This window comes from Cydia pomonella, chromosome 4, assembly GCF_033807575.1.
Source record: "Cydia pomonella isolate Wapato2018A chromosome 4, ilCydPomo1, whole genome shotgun sequence".
Taxonomy (NCBI): domain Eukaryota; kingdom Metazoa; phylum Arthropoda; class Insecta; order Lepidoptera; family Tortricidae; genus Cydia; species Cydia pomonella.
The window spans coordinates 15,054,275-15,075,311 of record NC_084706.1 but is presented as its reverse complement, the minus strand read 5'-3'; the positions used below and the strand labels follow the sequence as shown (position 1 = coordinate 15,075,311).

Sequence of the window (21,037 nt, the reverse complement as noted above, 5' to 3'; positions counted from 1 at the left end):
TAAACCAAGGAACAGTGTTTTATCTACCATCTATAAGCATTCATCATCCTATCCTCATCCTCATCCATCAAAAGTATCCTAGTATCCACTGGTTTAATATTCTGTCAAGAAAATCTAATAAGTACATTTGGTTTTCTTAGCAGATTATTAATAGTAAACCAGTTAAATACATCAACTAGTGTGCTATTAATCAAAGTAGGTGTAATCGGTAGATTTCCGGTCAACTTAAAGTAATGATGTATCATTAATTGGCAAAAATAAGTATTTCACAAAGATTTACTCTCTATACATGTCAAATCATTTATATAAAACCTGTCCAAATAAACCTTCAATTTTCTAAAATTCACCTATTATATTAACGGCACCAGTCATGGGACATTTAAGAGAAAAATTTGAGTATTTTTGATATTTCACCGATATCTGTAAAATTTCTACCGCTTTATGCTTTAAAAGTTGAATGTCCCATTCATCCTCTATGTTTTCTATGTATTTAATGAAAGCTAATGCAATTGGTTTCAATATTATTAACCAATTAAAACCATGGTTTTTTGCTCCAGTCATGGGATGTATGGCGTCATTAATTTTCAACTTAACATATATCAATGAAAAATAAACTTAAGCAGCTTTTTGGCTCTTGTTTATGGTAAAATGTTATCAATTTTTAAAACAGGGATTACAGGATTTGTCTATACCATCCCATTACTGGTGCCTGTTCCATTATAGGGGTGTTTACTATATACCTTCTTACCAGTCTACAGAATGTCTTACGGAACCAATAGAATTAGTACAGAATTCGGACATAACGTGGTTTATTTGTCTCGTGACTAATAAATATCAACATAAGGAATAGCAGAAAAAAGACCAAAATACCTACTACGAGTATACAAACACAGTGTCACAAGCACTCTGTTGGAGAGAATTTAGTACACAGACTACATTATGTTTTCCGTCTAAAACGTCATAGTTAATTTCTAGTTGTGTAAGAATTTGAATTAATTTACCTAATTTATTAAAGTTAGTTTATAAAAGAAAATGTTGTCGACACGGTGTATCTTAGAGCTTAGTTGGAAATTGGAATAAGGTGCCGCGACATGTGTCCCGCCCCCGCGTTGAGTCACGGACGCTGTGATCTCATCCAACTGGAAATAAAGATGATTCCGGAAGGCTGCATCTAGCTGTTTGGCGATTTCGTCAAATGTAGGTGATAAATATGTTCTCAAGGTTTTAAACTACATAAACATACTGGTATTTAAGGAATATTTCTGTCGCATGGCCTATGGCCATTATTGTTCAAGAATTATAAAACTCATTTACCTAAGCTATAAAGTCAAATATTCTCTTCTACTCTATTGTATATATCATTGTTAAAATTGGTACCTATTATGAATAATTATATAATAATACTGTAACTCAATATCAATTATAATTTTATATTTGCCTTTCGCTTTTCAGTGAAGGAAACCGTCGTAAGGATACCGAACTAATAGTTATGATTAATTTCCTCCTTTTGGTTCCTTCCAGTCAGGGACCTTGATGTAACGCATTATACCATTCAAAACGTTCCCCGGTCACAAGCGTAATTAAATTTACAATTACAGGTATATTCATGTCCAGTCCCCTTTGATGCTCAGTAACAAACCTTTTGGTGTACAAATGTATTATAAAACCTATCTGGACGTATGGTACACAACTCTCAGCCAGCCAGCCAGCAATTTTAACCTCGAGATCCTTCAATGATTCCAGAATATTGCTCTCAGAACAATATCTTGTGCACTTTATTAGTGCAGGTTTATCCGCAATAAAGAAATACATGACTACTTACATATACCAACCATCTAAGAGGATATAAATACCTTCTCAAAGAAATATAAGGAAAGGCTCAGAAATCATGAGAACGAACTTGCCAGAGACCTATAAAACGGCAACAGTAACATCACAAGACTCAAAAGGTGGCAGATCTTGGAACTAGACTAGAGAGAATAACCCACCCCCTCTCTTCACATAAAGGAATGGTGGTTAATGGACCACCACCTGAAAAAAGAAACTTATAGATACATACAATCTGATTATGGCTAAGAAAACCGATGGCAGATGAAAGTAAAAACGAAAAAAAATCATGTTCCTAAACTTATCCAATACAGTTACAAGTATTTATTTAAGTAACCGTAAGTTTAAGTCTTCGGTTCGATTTTAAACGTAGTCGTGATTTTAGTTTAACTTTAAATTAATTTATTTTTATTGATTTATTGTAAAAAATACCCTCTCGTGTATAAAAGGAGGCTGTGCCCAGCAGTGAGGCGTATGTATGCTGACTTATATTTTTTTACATAATTCGGTCATGTTTTTACTTATAAAAATACATGTTTTAAATGAAAAGGTGCATTTATAGACAAAATAGGCAGCATTAAACCTTACGCGAAACAGTAATATTTAAAACAAAAATATCTAAAACATTTGAATACTTAGAAGTACCTACTGCGAGTACAGAAAATTGGAGGTATCTGAATAATATATTTCCTGAGATATTTATCAAAAGAATCTTAATTAATTAATTCAAAAGAACATTCCCAGTACTTTGAGATCGAATAAAGGCATGTTTGTGTCTGATGGTTTTTCCACGAGATTTATGAAGTAAGCAATAAAAACCTCAGATATTACTTAATTAAAGCATACCTTGTTGAATTTAGCATATATATTTATGTGTTATGTAGTTATGTAGAGTGCCGGCGGTAAGTTGTTCTGATGATAATAGGAACGCCAGTAAACAACGGAGTGATTCGTATGATATTCAGCGCGATAGGTACGAATACGGTATAAAATAAAATCTAAAATGACGGCACAACTTATCAGTGACTATACCATACCACCATACCACCTTATTGAAAATAATAGACACTTCAGAAAATGAGTACCTACTCCGTAAGACATTTAATGTCATCACATTAAGAGGATACGGGAGCTGCTCCTTAAAACTGGTGCGATAAGGACAACGCCAGGTTTAGGCGACAAATCGTGTGTAAAAATCTCAAAAAATGATGTTTCGTATTCGACTGCTTCCTTCTCCAAAACTTAACCAAATGTAATGAAATTTTGAGATCTAAATGGTAATTAAATTATCTGTGTCGGACTGTTTTGCTTTTTATGCTAATTGATGTCAGTTTTGAATACCATGCTTCTCTTTGTGGCCTAGTAAATTAGGCCGTTTTTGCGAATTTTTGAAGTGCACTAGCGATAGCGCCTTAAGAAACAAAAAAAGCAAAACAGTCCGACACAGATATTAATAATCATAATCTGTGATGAAAAAAGTTACTGCTCTAGCTTCAAAAACCACGGAGAAAACAGTCGAGTACGTTTGTATGGAGAAACCACTCCTGTTGCCTCCTGCACTCCTGCTGATCACTGCACCTTATAAAACAAAGTCCCCCGCCGCGTCTGTGTATGTATGTTCGCAATAAACTCAAAAACTACTGAACGGATTTTCATGCGGTTTTCAGGTATCAATAGAGTGATTTTTGATGAAGGTTTAGGTGTATAATTGATTAAGGTTTTGTGTAACCCGTGCGAAGTCGGGGCTAGTCGCTAGTAAAATATAAATTGCATCTCGATATTATTTGTTTGATAAAACGCCTTAAAAATGCCGTTTTTGTAATAATAATACCTTACGTAAACAAATATAATTTTTTATATGGTGGACCGTTTTTTCTTCCATTACACGATTCAATAAAAAAATGTTTCTAACACTAGCTAAGTAGCTAGATTGCGACAGTCTTTTGTTTTGCCGCTAATTCCGGGTTCTGCTAACTTCTAGCCCCACTCTCCCCCGCAAAGATAACTGAGCCCCCCTGAAAACAATGTTCTGTTTCTATGCAGAGAGGTCAGTTATCTCTGCAGCTTACTGTACAAACGAATATATTATTTTTTAGTTATTGGCGAATACACCCAATTTCGCTCCTGTTTGTTTCGTGTTCGTACGATACCCCACAGAGAAAATCATACATAATCTTTAGGGCGGTACTAGAGAGAAAGTAATGTGCTTAAGCCAGAATCCCCTTAAAAATATAAGGGTATACATAACATCATGTACACAAAAACGTGACATACTTAGGTGAAGAATTTTGTAGAAACTACCCTGATCTCGCAAGGACCCTAACTGATGCTAATACAAAGCCGACCCTGACTTCGCAAGAAAACGCCGACATGTCAGCGACATTCGTTACACCTTACGAGTATTCAATTGTTATTTTCGTAGGAGAATCGTAGTCGTACGTGAAATCTGCCATTCCGAATTTCATTTTATTAGGCCCACGTCCAAACATTATTTACAAGAGAGGAAGGTGATCCCGTACTCGGAGCGTATTTATCAAAAGCGTATTCATATTAGATTTTGCGAACTCGGAACGCAGAGCGGGCCGTATCAGAATGTCACCGATGCCACGATACGTTCAATACTTTATTCGAGTCTATACGAGTACACGCCGCTACACGGAAGGGTGTCAAATAAATACAGGTTGAAATATATCCGCTGTCGTGTTCTGTGATCCCGCTATATACGTGCCGGTTGAAGAATGAATTTTTGTTTGGTTTTCGTTCTATGCTTTTTCGTGTGTTGCTCAGGAATGTTATACAGAAGGGATGCCGACAATGTTTTAAAACCGGGTGAGTTTAATGGAAATAATTTATCAGCTCAGCTTGATTTAAACGCGGCGCGGACTTTATTTGTTTTGATGAAACTGAACGCTGTCATTTTTATTCCACTGTTGATACAATAATGCGCTTTTTTATTTGTGAATATTAATTGCTATATAGTGCAGTACGAGTAGTAAAATATTTAATATATGTATATACAAATTTCGTGTATATAACAATACAATCATATTTCAATAATAATTATAATTAAAAAATATATATTTGCCCGTATAAATTATTGTTTGGCTGTGAAACTTTAACACCTATAAGTACATACTGGAAAACTCAATTAGTGTGGATAAAATGTTTTGTTAAATGAACTCAACAATATAGGTATCAGAATCCTTGTAAAAAAAAGCCTAATTATACAGAGATTCCGACTGTTTTGAGTAGGTGCATTAAAAATATTATATTGCAATATGTTTGTTAATTCGTTTCATATGTTTGGTGGGTACTTATAAGTATAATCAAATGTTTTACCTTGACTGTTTGCTTATATTATGAGAAGTTAAGATGTTTTATATTCAGATCAGATTATTGTGTCTGCAGGTTCAATTCGAATTAATCCCTACTAAGTACTAATATTATAAATGAGAAAGTAACTCTCTCTGTGTGTCTGTCTGTTACCTCTTCAGGCCTAAACCAATGAATCGATTTAAGTAGATGAAATTTGGTATGGAGAAAGTTTGATGAGGCCCGAGGAAGGACATAGGATATCTTTTACCAATCATCATCATCATCATCCCACTCAGACGAAGTCGCGGACAGAAGCGATTTAATTAAGTATATATATATATATATTAAATTGCTATAATTTCCATAATTTAATACAGACGAGTTAAACAATACTTAACTATTTAACTACAATAAAAGTAAGGTTTAGCCAGGTAAAAAAAACTTCTTTAAGTCGTCATTTATTTTTTGAGAGAGCAGAAAAAGAACAATCTGTGATTCGTATACATTAATTTAATGAATAATAAAATAATATTGAATCTTATGTAAGTACACTTAATTTAGAGGTCAGACAGCGCATTACCTTCGTTATCGCTAGTTGCTTGCACTTTTAACAAAAACGAACTGAATTAGATTGTACAAGTCGAATCAAATGACTATGTATTGAATAATGACTGTGATAGAGTACATATTCGAATGGCTAATGGGATTGCATTTGAACAAGACAGTGTTCAGTGAACTCATGCGGGTTCTCTAAAAGGTTGCGTTAAGATTTATATTAAACTAATACCGACGTAAGAACATATTCTCAAGGAACATCTGATGGTATTCAAACAAGAGTCTCATATACTTAAACAGGCCGATTCAGATATAAGGCAGGGGACATCAGGGCTAAATAACGCACCGGGGGTAAGTAGTTCCGATGAGACAAGGAACACAAGTAAACAACGGAGTGCTTCGTATAGTATTTGTCGCGATAGGTTAGGTTAGGATACCATGTCACGAAATTCGATGATTTGCAAAACACTCTTTTAGGATTTTGATCTTAGACAGATAAGCTAGAATTTGAATCGAACGAAAACCCCGTTGTTCCGTTCTGATCTCTTAAAAAATATTCTGGTAAGAAAACTATTTAATTATGAAAAAAATAATATCACTTTTCAGAAACGTGAATAATCTTCTTTAAAATAGCGCAAGCCACACAATCTTATCACATTGTTTTCATACCTCAATTTTGTATTTTATAATAATCAGAATTTCTAGCCCCACCCTCCCCTATGGATTTATGTTAGTTTAATCTCATTTTGTTATCACTTCATATATCTCGCTTGTACTTATATATAATGTATAGTGGTGTGAGCGAGATGCGCAATAAAGTTACAAGTGGTTAGTAACATTTCAATAACAAATTTCACAGATTTAGTCAATCTCGAATGCCGCTAAGATATAAACTTGATCGAAAAATGTCAAACCAGTACTGCTTTGTGAATATTTAATTTTCAGGTGACATTGGTATTGTCCTTTATTGGCTTAATTTATGATATCGTGAATTAAATAAAAGATGTTTATTAAGCCCCGTATATACACAGGACGTTATGAAAAAAATAATAGCACTTTGTATGTTTTGTATGTAAAATTAGCACTTACGTTTACAACATCGCTTTGTTTTTAGAGTTCCGTACCGAAATGGTACAAAAGGAACCCTTATGGTGCGCCCGTCCGTCTGTTTGTCACATTGCCAGATATCTCGAGCTATCGATTTGAAATTTGGAATAAGTAGTTGTGAACAAGGCTAACCCAGAGTCATTGAAATTGTTTTTTTTTTATTAAGTATAGAAAATGCCCACTATAAAGAGGGGGCAAAATTTGAAAGTCTAGTTACTAGGTGAAGTGGAGTATCAATTAAAAGAGCTGAAATTGAGCATTCCAAAACATTTTTTTCATTTTTTGTCATAGTGAAAAAAAAGTTTTTTGAAGGAAAATGTGAAAAAAATACCATTCCCTCCCTCCCCCTTATCTCCGAAGTTTACTTACGAAAAATCATATATTTGTTATATATCATTAACATATACATATATTTTACACATAGATTTTACAGGAATAATATCACACCATCATCACACCTCTTCATCTTGATGATAACTTTACTTTTAATTAGGTATCAAAAACATTTTCTATTTTTTTTATGCTATTTAACCTCATTTGTATTTTTCGACAGTCGGCTCGAAAGGTCGGGTTGCAGAGGTCATATTACTAAAACTAAATACTAGTCAAGAAAATTTAGCCTCGAAAGTAGTCACTGTAAAAAGTAATAACTCCTCAGGATCCTTTTGTATCGAGCCTACAGATCCGAACGAAGTACAAAGTCTTATACTTAGCTTAGACCTTAACAGTGCCTCTGGTCAAGATGGTATAAGAAATAGATTTTTAAGATCTATTAGTGATGTTATATCTCCCCCACTTTCGGCTATTTTTAACCTTAGTTTCACGTCGGGTTCATTTCCTCAAGATTGGAAGACCGCTGCCGTAGTTCCAATACACAAAGGTGGGCCTACCAATACACCAAACAACTACTGGCTAATCTCACTCCTCGGAGCTTATTCTAAACTACTTGAACGGCTAGTACACAAGCGTTTTGTCCAATTCTTGGAAAAAAATCAGCTCCTGTCTGACCGTCAATTTGGCTTTCGCCAAGGAAAGTCTACTGATGAGGCTGTAAAAATTTTTACAGATCTTGTCGTTTCACATCTTGATGAAGGCAAAGAATGCATTGGTGTTTTCCTCGATTTGGCAAAAGCCTTTGACACGGTGTCGATTCCCATCCTGCTCAGAAAACTGGAGGCTTTTGGAAAATCGTTGGATTGGTTTTCTAGCTATCTTACGAGTAGAAGCCAGCATATTAAAATAGGTAACGTCACTAGTACTGCGAAGCCAGTGACATTCGGCGTACCACAAGGCAGCATACTTGGTCCTACGTTATTCATTGCATATATCAATGACATCATGTCGCTAGACTTTAAAAATAGTAAAGTTTTATGTTAAGCCGATGACACAGCCATAGTGTTTCATGGTGACTCATAGCGGGACGCCTATGATGTGGCTACAGCAGGGTTACAACGACTATCCACTTGGCTAAACCAGAATCTTTTAACCCTTAACGCTGACAAATCAAAATTTATCGGATTTCATAAAACAGCGGCGTCATGTCCTCCTCTTGCCTTTTCTTGTTTTAAAATCCACAGTGACACTTGCATAACACCGCCTACCTCTCAAACCTCTGCGTGCCTCTGTGACGGTATAAATCGAACCAATTCACTGAGATACTTAGGCGTTATAGTCGACGAGAACCTTAACTTTAAAAAACATATTTCAGCGACGTCTTATATATACTATGAAACTTTTACGGGAGGTTGCGGATACTCACCTGCTTAGAGTTGTATATTTGGCTCTATGTCAATCTATTTTAAGTTATTGTATACTCGCTTGGGGTTCTGCTAAATCAACTTTAATCACTTTAGAGCGAGCACAAAGAGCAGTTCTGAAGGTCTGCCTGGGACTCCCCCGACGGTATTTCTACTTCTGAACTTTTCATTAAAGCGCACGTCTTAAGTGTTCGTAGATTGTTTTTACTGCGTGCTTCCCTTTACGTACGAGTACATAATATGGTCTGTCGTCAGCCTAATCAAAAAGACATGATACTAAAAAGAGTCTATAAAATTCCTAAACCCTTGTTAAAACTGCTTTTGCTATGAAATTCTCGGCTTATCTTTTTCGCATTTATATAATAAATTAGTAAAAATCTGCGACATAAGGCACTGTAACTTAACTGAAGCAAAAAAGGCATATCCAACCCCTACTATTTTCTTGGAACTATGATGAGTCAGAGGATATTTTGAAATGACTGTAGTAGACGACAGTATTCAATTGCGTCGTACTTTTCTTTTCTTCTTTTTTTTCTTGTCTTTCTTCACATGCACGTATTCATACATACATATACCCTCACATAAACACTTTCACTTACATACAACTTACTGAGACCTTTTTAACTGTCTTTGTACTTAGTTTGATAGTTAGTCATATAATAAAACATCTTATATTTAATTTAGCTTTAACAATAATGTATTCTGTTAAAATAAGAACCGCACCATTTTGATACTTCTCTGAGATTCCCACGTTACAGGCTGAGCCTAGTGTGGGGATCAATGTACTGCTGCTCTTGTAATGCCAAATTCTTGAAATAAATATATTATATTATTCTTATTATTTGACACTTTATCGTAAATCTAAAACAATATTGCCCAAAATTCACGTGCATGCCTCCCGCGTGTATGTGGGTCAAATATATATATATATATATATATATATATATATAATTCCGTATAAGATAAATAATGTCCAAGTAAAAACGTGCCTCGAAAAATCAAGAAAAGTGTATGCACAAATAGATGGCGATATACCTTTGGCCTATACTCGAGTAGATGAGTAGATGGCGATACCGTTTGATATTTGACACATAACATGGGTCAAATAGCCATATGTCATTCGAAGAATTTTATCTCTGTGTCGAAAGATGGCATTAAATTTAGTTGACTACACAATTTATTTTGACAATACGTCTCTATACTAATTTCTATGGAAGGTAGAGGTAAGGAATGGATTCTCCATATACCAAAAAGTGTCCGTCAAAAAGCCTTAAATAGGTGGCGCTACCATACCTAGAATACTTGAAATTTTTTTTATAGACAGCGCACTTCACTCCGTCAATAACGCCTAGGTTCTTAGCTACTCTAGCGCTACTCTGGAAAGATTTGTAACTATTATTTATAGCTGACAACTGGACACTTTTGCATCAGTTCTGCCTATGGAGATTGCATTCTTTACCTCCACCTTCCATACTAATTTCTCTTTGGTTGGGCTAAGCCTTTCATTTAGAACACAATTTTTAAGCTTATTTAGTGTGCTGATTATACGTAAAATTGTGTGTGTAAAATATCTATATTGAACCCAAATTTTAAGTGCCGCAGTATCATAATAATATGCCGCATTGCTATTTACCGTTCTCTGAGCGAATGCTCGCGCGACTGTGTTGAGAGTGCTTGACTGGCCTTGCCGACCGTGCCACGGTCAAGCGGACTGGAATGGCGCGCCGATATAACCGGCAACCAGCATGTGGATGTATAGTATACCTACATTGTATACGGTTCGTAGACGGACAGAAAATAAAAATAGTCTCATCCGAACCCGGAAGTTAAGGATGCAATATCCATCCAGGCCAAATAACAAAAGCAGGTGCATTCAGTAGGGTTGTTGGCACATGTTAAACTTTGTAACTAAATCTAGTTCAATAAATAGAAAATGAGAAATTTATCACAAATAATTGGTAACTTAAAAAATATATGGGAATAATACAAAAATGCAAGACCAAGTTTCTAAACGTAAGCTTTTTATTAAGATCCTAAAAGGAAAAAATGTGGTACCATTCGATTCTTTATATTTTATATTATTTTATTATATGTTCTTTATTTCAAACCAGGTCCATAATTTTATGTTTAAATCATAACATTAATATACATTTAAATTATAACAATAATACATTATATGTCTTAGTAGTAATATGAAATAATTAATTAATTAATTAGTCTTCCTACATCTAAGGTTAGTAAAGGACGTAACATACTATTTCTACACACAGTATATTGGCTTGTCTGTTAGTACATGTATCATACGGCAATGGTTTATGTACTGAAAGTCAAACCTTAACGCATATGCCCTCAGGTTTTATACAATACGATCTAAGGCTGCTTTGAGATCAGATTACAAACATAAGCTTATTATTTATGAAAATACAACTTTTTTTAGTCACAATTTTAAACGGTTTTCATCGTGGGCTCAGCCAACAATAGAGTTATAATAAGCTTCAGTTATATTTTCATAATGAAGCCTAGTTCTCGTACGTAGGTATTTTTATTCTTAAAATTTCCTATACAATCGCCTTTGTAGTTCTTTATCAAAGAATTATAGGAAAACATGCCATTCAAGAGCGACATCAAAAGTTTACATCGCAGTAGAGCAGTTAATAAACAAATTGTATATCAGCAGTTACTGACATCCTTCAGTATTCACATGACACTGTTAAAAATTCATGCATATATATTTATGTTATGTGTAAAAAAAAACTATAATCCTGATGTATTAGATATTTCATTTTGCCCCAGATTTCAGAGATTCAGTTTGCCCCTCGTATATGTGTGACGTCATGTATTGCCATTTTGGTAGTAGCGTTTCGTTAGAAAAGTGTACCTAATTGTTAGTCTTTGACTATCATTTCTGTAACTTTTGTATTGCTTTAAAGCAATGGGTCCTGTGACACTGCATTATTTTTATGGAAATTTCAGACATAGCTTAATCATTAGCCTAAGCATAATTTCAGTATAGACATTTGATCCTCAAAACAAACCTGATCCATTGATACTGATTGTTTAATAAAAAAAATGACAACTAGCTTATAAACTCGAGTTTCTGTTTAAATTATGAATGAAAATACCTACTAATAGATCATGAAGCCTATTTCCGGCTATAACTTAAAATCAGGTTTCGGGTGTATTTTTTTACCTGTAACTAGGCATTTGTATTGTAAGAAAAATTTTGAACTTTCGAAACAAAATGGATAAATGAGAATATTAAACCTCGGCATAATAACCTAAAGTTCAAAGTTTTATCTTTAAACTTCTCGGACTGAAAGTAATACAATACAATACAATACAAATCCTCAGAATAAATATACATGGAAACACATATAATACATGAATGTAGAGGTAAACAACAGGCGGCCTTATTGCTACAGAGCGAACTCTTCCAGATGACCTTTAGTTAGTAGAGAAATGAAACTTTTAATTTAACGAATTAGGAGGTGCAAAAAAATATTAAAATTAAATAGCAGAAGAGAAAATACCTTTAAAATTTAAGTCTACAACAGTAAAACAATACATATACAGTAAGTAAGTATATATAGTAAGGCATTAAGTCCGCCTATTGTACATTATACTTGTACTTGTGCAATAAAGTTTAAATAATAATAATAATATACAACGACCAGTTTGGCCTAGTGGGTAGTGACCCTGCCTACGAAGCCGATGGTCCCGGGTTCAAATCCTGGTAAGGGCATTTATTCGTGTGATGAGCATGGATATTTGTTCCTGACTCATGGGTGTTTTCTATGTATTTAAGTATTTATAAATATTTATATATTATATATATCGTTGTCTAAGTACCCTCAACACAAGCCTTATTGAGCTTACTGTGGGACTTAGTCAATTTGTGTACTAATGTCCTATAATATTTATTTATTTATTTATTTATATACATACATATAAACTACGTACATAAATATATACATTATTTATTTATTATTTATATATACAATACTATATGTATAATTCTTGCCAAAAGTTAAAACCGGTAACACGGACAGAAACACTAAGGAAGAGACAGATAATAGTTTTTAAGATGTAATCAGCTTGGTTCGAACCAAAATATAAAATATGCTTACACAGGTAACACCGAAAGTTGCGAATCGCTCCAAACAGAATGCGGAAACGTGGAGTCACGGGACAGGCTTAGCCTAATAGTGTGACCCACAACATTTATGTAAATGTATCAGACTGATTTTTAATAATAATTTTTTTCTTTACTCGTACTTTACTTTTGTAGAATGTAGTGGATCATATCACAAAAAGAATAATTTAATTTTCTCGAAAATAACTGTTTATAAATTATTGAGATTGATTCAGTTGTTATTTGTCTTTCAGGATTGCTGGCAATTTGAATATTGTATGTTTGGAGGGTTCTGTAATTTTTACGCGAGATTTTTTTCATGTTATAATTGTACGCGACTTTCATTATAAGCTCAGCCAATAACAGAAGTCTTAATAATTAAACCCACGAAAGATATAAGTACTCTCTAACTCCTACCGTTTACTCAAAGCTAACAACGTTCAGTGTTGCTCTTCTTACTGTTTAGACCGTCCTAGGCATGGTTTTTACAAAAGCGCTTGAGGCAGAGGCCAAACTAGTACCTGCGACCGATACCTTTGTTTCCCTCGTAATCTTCTGATTTATTTTTTCCACTTGGAATTGAAGCCAACAGGAAAGTTTATTGACCCAGCTCGGTCATACCTGCAATTCTGATACTTTTATGGTCCAGTCCAATTATTAGGAATGGTTTCCAATAACATACCGTCTGATAGATGGATAGATAACATCAATACAGCTTGATGTATTAATTACGTTACGATACGTATTGGAATTCTTTCCAAGTTAAAATAATGCTCAGCGTGTCAGTCATAAACAAATCATCAATATATCCATATTTTGCCAACTATAGAGACCTATGACGACCGGTTTGGCCTAGTGGGTAGTGACCCTGCCTACGAAGCTGATGGTCCCGGGTTCAAATCCTGGTAAGGGCATTTATTCGTGTGTTTATCATGGATATTTGTTCCTGATTCATGGATATTTTCTATGTATTTAAGTATTTATAAATATTTATATATTATATATATCGTTGTCTAAGTACCCTCAACACAAGCCTTATTGAGCTTACTGTGGGACTTAGTCAATTTGTGTACTAATGTCCTATAATATTTATTTATTTATTTATTTATATACATACATATAAACTACGTACATAAATATATACATTATTTATTTATTATTTATATATACAATACTATATGTATAATTCTTGCCAAAAGTTAAAACCGGTAACACGGACAGAAACACTAAGGAAGAGACAGATAATAGTTTTTAAGATGTAATCAGCTTGGTTCGAACCAAAATATAAAATATGCTTACACAGGTAACACCGAAAGTTGCGAATCGCTCCAAACAGAATGCGGAAACGTGGAGTCACGGGACAGGCTTAGCCTAATAGTGTGACCCACAACATTTATGTAAATGTATCAGACTGATTTTTAATAATAATTTTTTTCTTTACTCGTACTTTACTTTTGTAGAATGTAGTGGATCATATCACAAAAAGAATAATTTAATTTTCTCGAAAATAACTGTTTATAAATTATTGAGATTGATTCAGTTGTTATTTGTCTTTCAGGATTGCTGGCAATTTGAATATTGTATGTTTGGAGGGTTCTGTAATTTTTACGCGAGATTTTTTTCATGTTATAATTGTACGCGACTTTCATTATAAGCTCAGCCAATAACAGAAGTCTTAATAATTAAACCCACGAAAGATATAAGTACTCTCTAACTCCTACCGTTTACTCAAAGCTAACAACGTTCAGTGTTGCTCTTCTTACTGTTTAGACCGTCCTAGGCATGGTTTTTACAAAAGCGCTTGAGGCAGAGGCCAAACCAGTACCTGCGACCGATACCTAACATGTATGTATAATAATACAAAATTGTTTATGTATTAAAATACAACGTGTCAAGTGTTTTCATTTCATCGACAAGTCATTGCGTCGAGGACTCGATACTAGATAATTTGAACCGAGGTCTTTTAAAAATATTGGTAGTTGACTTATTTCAATAAAAATAATGTCATGGCTTTTAATTTCGGATTTTTTTACATGCTATGTGTGGCTTTTCTGGCCACAGTTCGTTTTCTCGGGGGTCGCAGTTCTAACCTTACCTAACCCACTTTTAGCATCAGTTCGTTTTCTTGGGGGTTACAGTTCTAACTTAACCTAACCCACTTCTGGCAACAGTTTGATTTATTGGGGTCGCAGTTTTAACCTAACCTAACGCACTTCTGGCAACAGTTCATTTTCTTGGAAGTCGCAGTTCTAACCTAACCTAACCCACTTCTGGCAACGTCGAAGAAATTAATTGCAATGTTTTGTAGGTGTGCCAATTAAGATAATTTGAAACAAATCAGCGATTAAATAATATTCGTTAAGTAAATAGTATTTCTACGTACTCAGATAAATTTAAATAAATAGTAGTTGAAATAAAATAACGCCAAACAATATTACTAGTACTGAAGTTTCGATGAATCGTTGTCGATGAAAATTCACTATGTGTCTAGGGGAAAACGTCAATTCACTACATCGTATAAAACTACTTTAAAACTAAAAACTACTGAACGGATTTTCATACGACTTTCATCTATCAATAGCGTGATTCTTGAGGAAGGCTTAGGTATATAACTTGTTAAGGATTTGTATAAATCACGCTGGCTACGAGCTTTAAACGAAAACGCTGCCTAATCCGTTTGAGTTATAACAATAATGTATGGTGGGGTTGTCTTTCTTTCACGGGTCTACAAAATAGTCGGCATCTTGAATGTCTATCTTTTAAGGATAACTTACTATACCCATCCTAGAAAAAGATCACATAATATGTGGCATTTGCAAAGCTATTTTCACGGATACAGTATTAATAATCATCAAATTAAATACGATAGTTATATTAAGCATTTCATAGAGATTACTATGGTCCCTTACACCATACAATTTAAATGAATATTTCAGGAGTAATCGTAAATTAAAGTTTCATCAGACGCTATCCGCAGTTAGTTCTAATTTTTAAATTTTTTACCACCTTATGCGCTTGGATAGCTTTAATTACCCCCACCATGCACTACGCACGTAGCCAATATGGTTTAACTGGGTGCACTACTTTTTCGTTTATTATAGTTTGATATACCATTATTTAAATTAATGTAATAAAAGGGCCTAATCAGCGACCTATAATTTTTGAAATAATGATTATATATGGTATATTAACACTTTGTCTAATTTACACTACCATATTTATTAGTATTACATACTCTACAACATGTTTGGTCTAACTAATGTCATAATTATTTCTAGGACTCATTAGATATAAAGGTTTCTAGAAAAGTGGGTTAGGTAAAAACTGCTATTCCACACAATCGAATATCTAGCAAAAAGCGGGTTAGGTTAGGTTAGAACTGAGACCCCGCATAAAAAAATATTTATTGTTGTATTAAAATATAATATAACTAATGTAATAATTAATAATAATTTATTTCATAAACAAACTTGTACAAAAGGATTTTTAATATAAACCCAGAGGTCTGTTTCCTAAGTGTCTTTATGATAATTAATTATATAAAAAGAGGCATTATATCTATTATGGTTTAAATGAAATCAAAATATAACAAAAGCAACATACCTATAAATTGCCGGTTGTTGATAAGTTTGATTTCAAATTGAAGCTATATGGAAATAGCGCCTTCTTGACAACGGACAATAAGTAGCCTTTTGGTTGAAAATGCTACATAATATTGTTGTTTACGTACCTACAGTACAAGCCCTGGTGCTCCCACATTGGCTGTTACAAAATATTATACTAACATATACTTAACATTTTATTATAGTTAATGTGGGAGCACCATGGGGGCTTAGTCAATTTGTGTAAAAATGTTCTTATTATTTTACCTTTATTATTTTATTTTATTTTTCATATTACCAATATCTAATATAATAAGTGCTTAATATTATACCTATGAAAATTAGTATGTAGTTGGTGGTAGTTAAGACAAAGTAAACGCATCACTACTTGTAGAAACACGTTAAATTTAAATCTTAACTTTAAAGTTAATAATGTATGAAACCAAACAGTGCATTAAAATTTAATTTAACATACACAATTAATTTGGACAATTGTTGACAGACTGGCTGATTTGAATCATGAGGGATGTTTGAATGGAATGTGACGGTTCTCTGTTAAGCAAAAATTATAATTGTCAGCGGAGGATGATTTTTGTATTGAGTTTTTTTTTTGTGTTACGTAATAGTAATTAAAGTGTTTAACTATATATAGTGTTTTTTCCTGAGATTAGTCTACAGGTGAGCGAAGTTCTCACAGTATGAATATTTTTATAAAAACACATTAATAGGTAGTACATTAATTTACAAGTACGAAAAAAAGGAAATTCAAAACAAGTGGCGATAAATTAAAACACGACCGAAGCTCGAAGGGAATGTTATAAATCGACACGAGTTGCGAATTACCTATTCGCACAAATGTATCGTACAACGTTTTACAGTACATATGGCCCTTTAAATTTTCGACATACTTACGCAATGTGCTAATTATCGCACTAGTACGGTAAAGTAGCACATGTACTGTAACAACTAACGAAAACTTTGGTAACAGAAAAACTATTATCTAATAATATTTTCTGCTATTCCAGATCTCCAGCCTGTATCTTCGACGGTAGTCCCGCTCTCGTTCTACTCGGTGTTCGGCTACGAGAAGAAAATGTATCGGGACAAACACAAGAAAAGGCCGCAGGGGAAAATCGCGCTAGTCACCAAAATGCCTAAATAAAGAAACTACAAATAACAATGCTTACCGTCAATATTTACCCTTGTGCGTTGTGCGTCTCTATTTACATTAATCATTAGCGCACCCCGGGCCAGATGTGGTCAAGCGAAAATAAGACGCAGGTAGCTTGTATTTTTTTTACAAAACTATCAATTTCGGGGTTATTGTAGTTAAGAGCAATTCCTAGCTGAGCAACTTTTCAAATCCCGAATTTTAAAGCTGCGGTGGGTGCTGCTGCGTGCGAAAAGGACAATTGCAGCTCGGACTAAAATTCCCACGCAAATAACTCAAAAATCGAGGTTTCTCTCTCGACTGTTTCCTCCTCCAAAACACAACCAATCATTATGAAATTTTGGAAACTGCAAGAAGAAATAATCTATGCCGCTATGTTTTGAGTTTTTGGATATTTGTTGTCATATTTGTATACTGCGCTTTTTTTAGCTGCCAATTCAATTGAGCCGTTTACCGATTTTTGAAGCGATGTAAGTTTCGTCAAAATTAAATAATCCAAAAAAGGAAAACATAGCGGCACAGATATTGATGATATTGATCTTATTTGAAAAGGAAGCAGTCAAGAGTGTTTGTATGGAAAAATTGCAACTAGGAATTCCTCTTAAAAACTGATACCAATTAGGTGAACTCTTCTAGTTTTAAGTTGTATAACTTTCAGCTAAGCTGAAGCTGGTTACCAGTATATAGGTCTGTCTGTTACCTTTCCACGGCCTTATTATTGAACCGACTTTGATGAAAATATGGCCTTGGGGTCCACCTTAAGCCCCACCCTAGGGCACCCCAAGGGTGCCTATGTCCACATAGGCTACCTTATTTTATGAAAATAAAAAGAATGAGGGGACATAACCGATTGCTTCATAGGCTACAGTTACCGCTTACCGTCGGGCGGGATGTGTGCTTTGCAACCAAAGTTGCATACTTAATGATATCGTCAATAAACAGATATTACTTTTGCGAAGCACTTGTCAAATTGTCACAGGTAATTGTCAGTAATTCTTGACATTGTGATGTTATTATCTAGTGTAAAGAGGGGTAAGCAATAATGTGCCTTCTGTAGTTGCATTAAGGTGCATCGATTTTAGTCGCTAGAAATGGTTACTTATTTGAGCCTGCTTGACATCTGCTCGGATGGTCCAGTGGTGCGAGGGCTTGACTAACAAGCTCGAGGCACCCAGTTCAATCCCCGCAGTGGGCTAACTTTTTCCATGTTAATTTGTTAATTTGTAGATTTAGAATATTGGTTGCGGTCATGACGAGAAATCAACAAAAATAAAATTGAACAAACACTTGAGCTCGTGACGGCGACTCGGGTAAACCTTGGAGGATTTAAAACTGGAGACGCCTTGACTGTAATTTTCTGTACAAAACAGTCTGCCAATGTTTGCGGGGGAGTGGCACGTCTAATGTATGGCTATTTCTACATAACGTACAAATAGCCATGTCATATAAACGTCAGTCCATACAATACATATGACCATCGGCCGAGCTTTTCGACAGAGGGGTAAGCTCTTAAAGGCGTCTCCAGTTGTTAAATCCTCCAAGGGGTAAACATCCTCCGCTGTTCTTGTGAAATGTGATATGGAATATTTATTATACCGAAATTGTTTATATGTGCAATCAGGAAATCCAACCAGCTGGAGTGATACTCTTTTGTTAATATTGTGTGTGCCGTGTCAACCACACTAAGGGGTGAGTTCTAAGTTATAACAAAAACAATCAATAAGAAGTTAATGTTTTTCAATCAAACACACAATAAGAAGTTAATGTAATTTTCATAAAGTAACGTAAAATAACGTAAAGTATATTTGTTTTAGCTTAACGAAACTTTTAGTGTACGGTGAATATTGATATTTGATGATTGGGCTAGCTAAAAGGACAGGCAGTAAACGCTCCTGGCATCCAACTAATTTTAGAATAGTTAAGTTTAATTGTACATAGAGGGTAATAAACGTAGTTTTAGCATTTATTGTGCCTTGATTTATGCCCTTGTCAGCCCGTAACAACATGAGTATAGTCCTGTGTCGGAATTTCGTCACAATTGTCGTTTTTGTGCCAATTCGTCAAGTTCTTCGCAATCGTTGTATCTGTTTATTGGCGACATCATCAAGTTTTTTAGTTTTACAACTTTTTTATATTATTTTCCAATTCGGAGAAATTTTGATTTAAATGTGCTACCTCCAGGTAGTGTGGGGACCCACACTACGTGATCATATTCATAGCGGGAAATTCAAAGCTAAGTTTGAAGTAACGTCAAGCAGCGAGCCGTAATTTTCATTTTTGTTTTAAAGTAATATTTATGATAATTTTATAATTCTAGAAGGGCAAACAAATACAAGTAGGCTATATTTCAACAAAAATATTTTATTTTTTACCTGAAACCATACGGAAATAATTGCTGATATGATTAATAACCTCCGTTTAATTTTTTGGCCCTGTTTGGCCCACCCTGTATAACATACGGATAAGTTTCCAACAAAAATTTGATTTTTGAGATAATTTTCAATACTGACCTATAGCCGAATGGCCTGCAAGTGGAGACAATAATTATTGAAACTCCTTTACATCGGAGACACAATACTGGCCACTTTAGATTATTCACATAGTCTATGCCACACGTATGTGCGTGCGTGCTACGTACACGTAACTGTGCCATTTAGTTTTCTTAAATGTACTTAGCTTAGCCATACCCCGAAATTATTGGAGTTTAAAAAAATACTGTGTATAAAAACGGGTAGCGTAGAGTTCATTTGAGTACTGATTGGAAAGTAAGGAGTATGAGGCGTGGAATTGTAGATAGAGATAAATGACAAACATAGCTAGTCGATGTTACTATTTATTCATTCTTACTTAACCAACCGTGTTCTTAAACATAGTCGCACACACGATGCTAATCAATACCATTGTCATAATGTGAATTACATGTTTATGCTAAACATGTAATTAACATTATATAAATATTTATATAGCGTCTATATGTAGGTACAAGTGTGCTCCGAAACTAGGTCCTTTAGCTACTCTAGCGACACCATAACCCCACGGTATCTCAGGGTACGTTCGCTTAGTCTGTGAGCCAGGACCTTGTACTCTACGCGCGCTCACTAGGTATGTGAACACTCATACGCAAATAGCGTGAGCGCACGTATACGTGTCTATGTCACATGTACGAGTATTTGATTAGATTAATGACAACTGCATTCTACAATGTAATGTTTTTCTGCCTTTATGCATAATTTTGTCATATTTTTATGTGCAATAGTTACATTTTAAATATAATTTAAATATGAATCCTGCACTAAGTAGTGGGAAATGACGTCGACAACCAGAACTGATATTTATAGAGAGTCAGAGAGAAGGTTTATCTGTATTATATGACGGATATAGGTATAATTTAAATAAATCTAATAAAGACAACACTAATCTTTGGCGTTGTGTAAACCGCGCCGAATGTAGTGCTTCTATTTAATTGGGCCCACGGTGAAACAATGACTTTACACCCCACATTCCTGCTGAAGAAATGAATTCTAAATGAAATGGACTTTATGATTGATTCATGTAAAAAAGAAGTCTGTAA

General features: G+C 34.4%; 1 protein-coding gene across 1 annotated transcript; it reads left to right on the top strand.

Annotated features, from left to right (window-relative positions):
• Positions 1-4,444: 4,444 nt before the first annotated feature.
• Positions 4,445-19,428, top strand: LOC133517133 (uncharacterized). The gene is made up of 2 exons (XM_061850291.1): positions 4,445-4,656; positions 17,321-19,428. Exons 1-2 carry the CDS (start codon positions 4,566-4,568, stop codon positions 17,455-17,457), a joined length of 228 nt encoding a protein of 75 aa, XP_061706275.1. The 5' UTR covers positions 4,445-4,565; the 3' UTR covers positions 17,458-19,428.
• Positions 19,429-21,037: the final 1,609 nt, after the last annotated feature.

What these genes read in the sequence shown, in the direction of transcription:
- LOC133517133 (XM_061850291.1), top strand. Translation starts at nt 4,566, where the DNA reads ATGAATTTTTGTTTGGTTTTCGTTCTATGCTTTTTCGTGTGTTGCTCA. An exon ending in CGACAATGTTTTAAAACCGG is followed by an intron (nt 4,657 to 17,320) that starts GTGAGTTTAATG and finishes CTGCTATTCCAG; the next exon opens with ATCTCCAGCCTGTATCTTCG.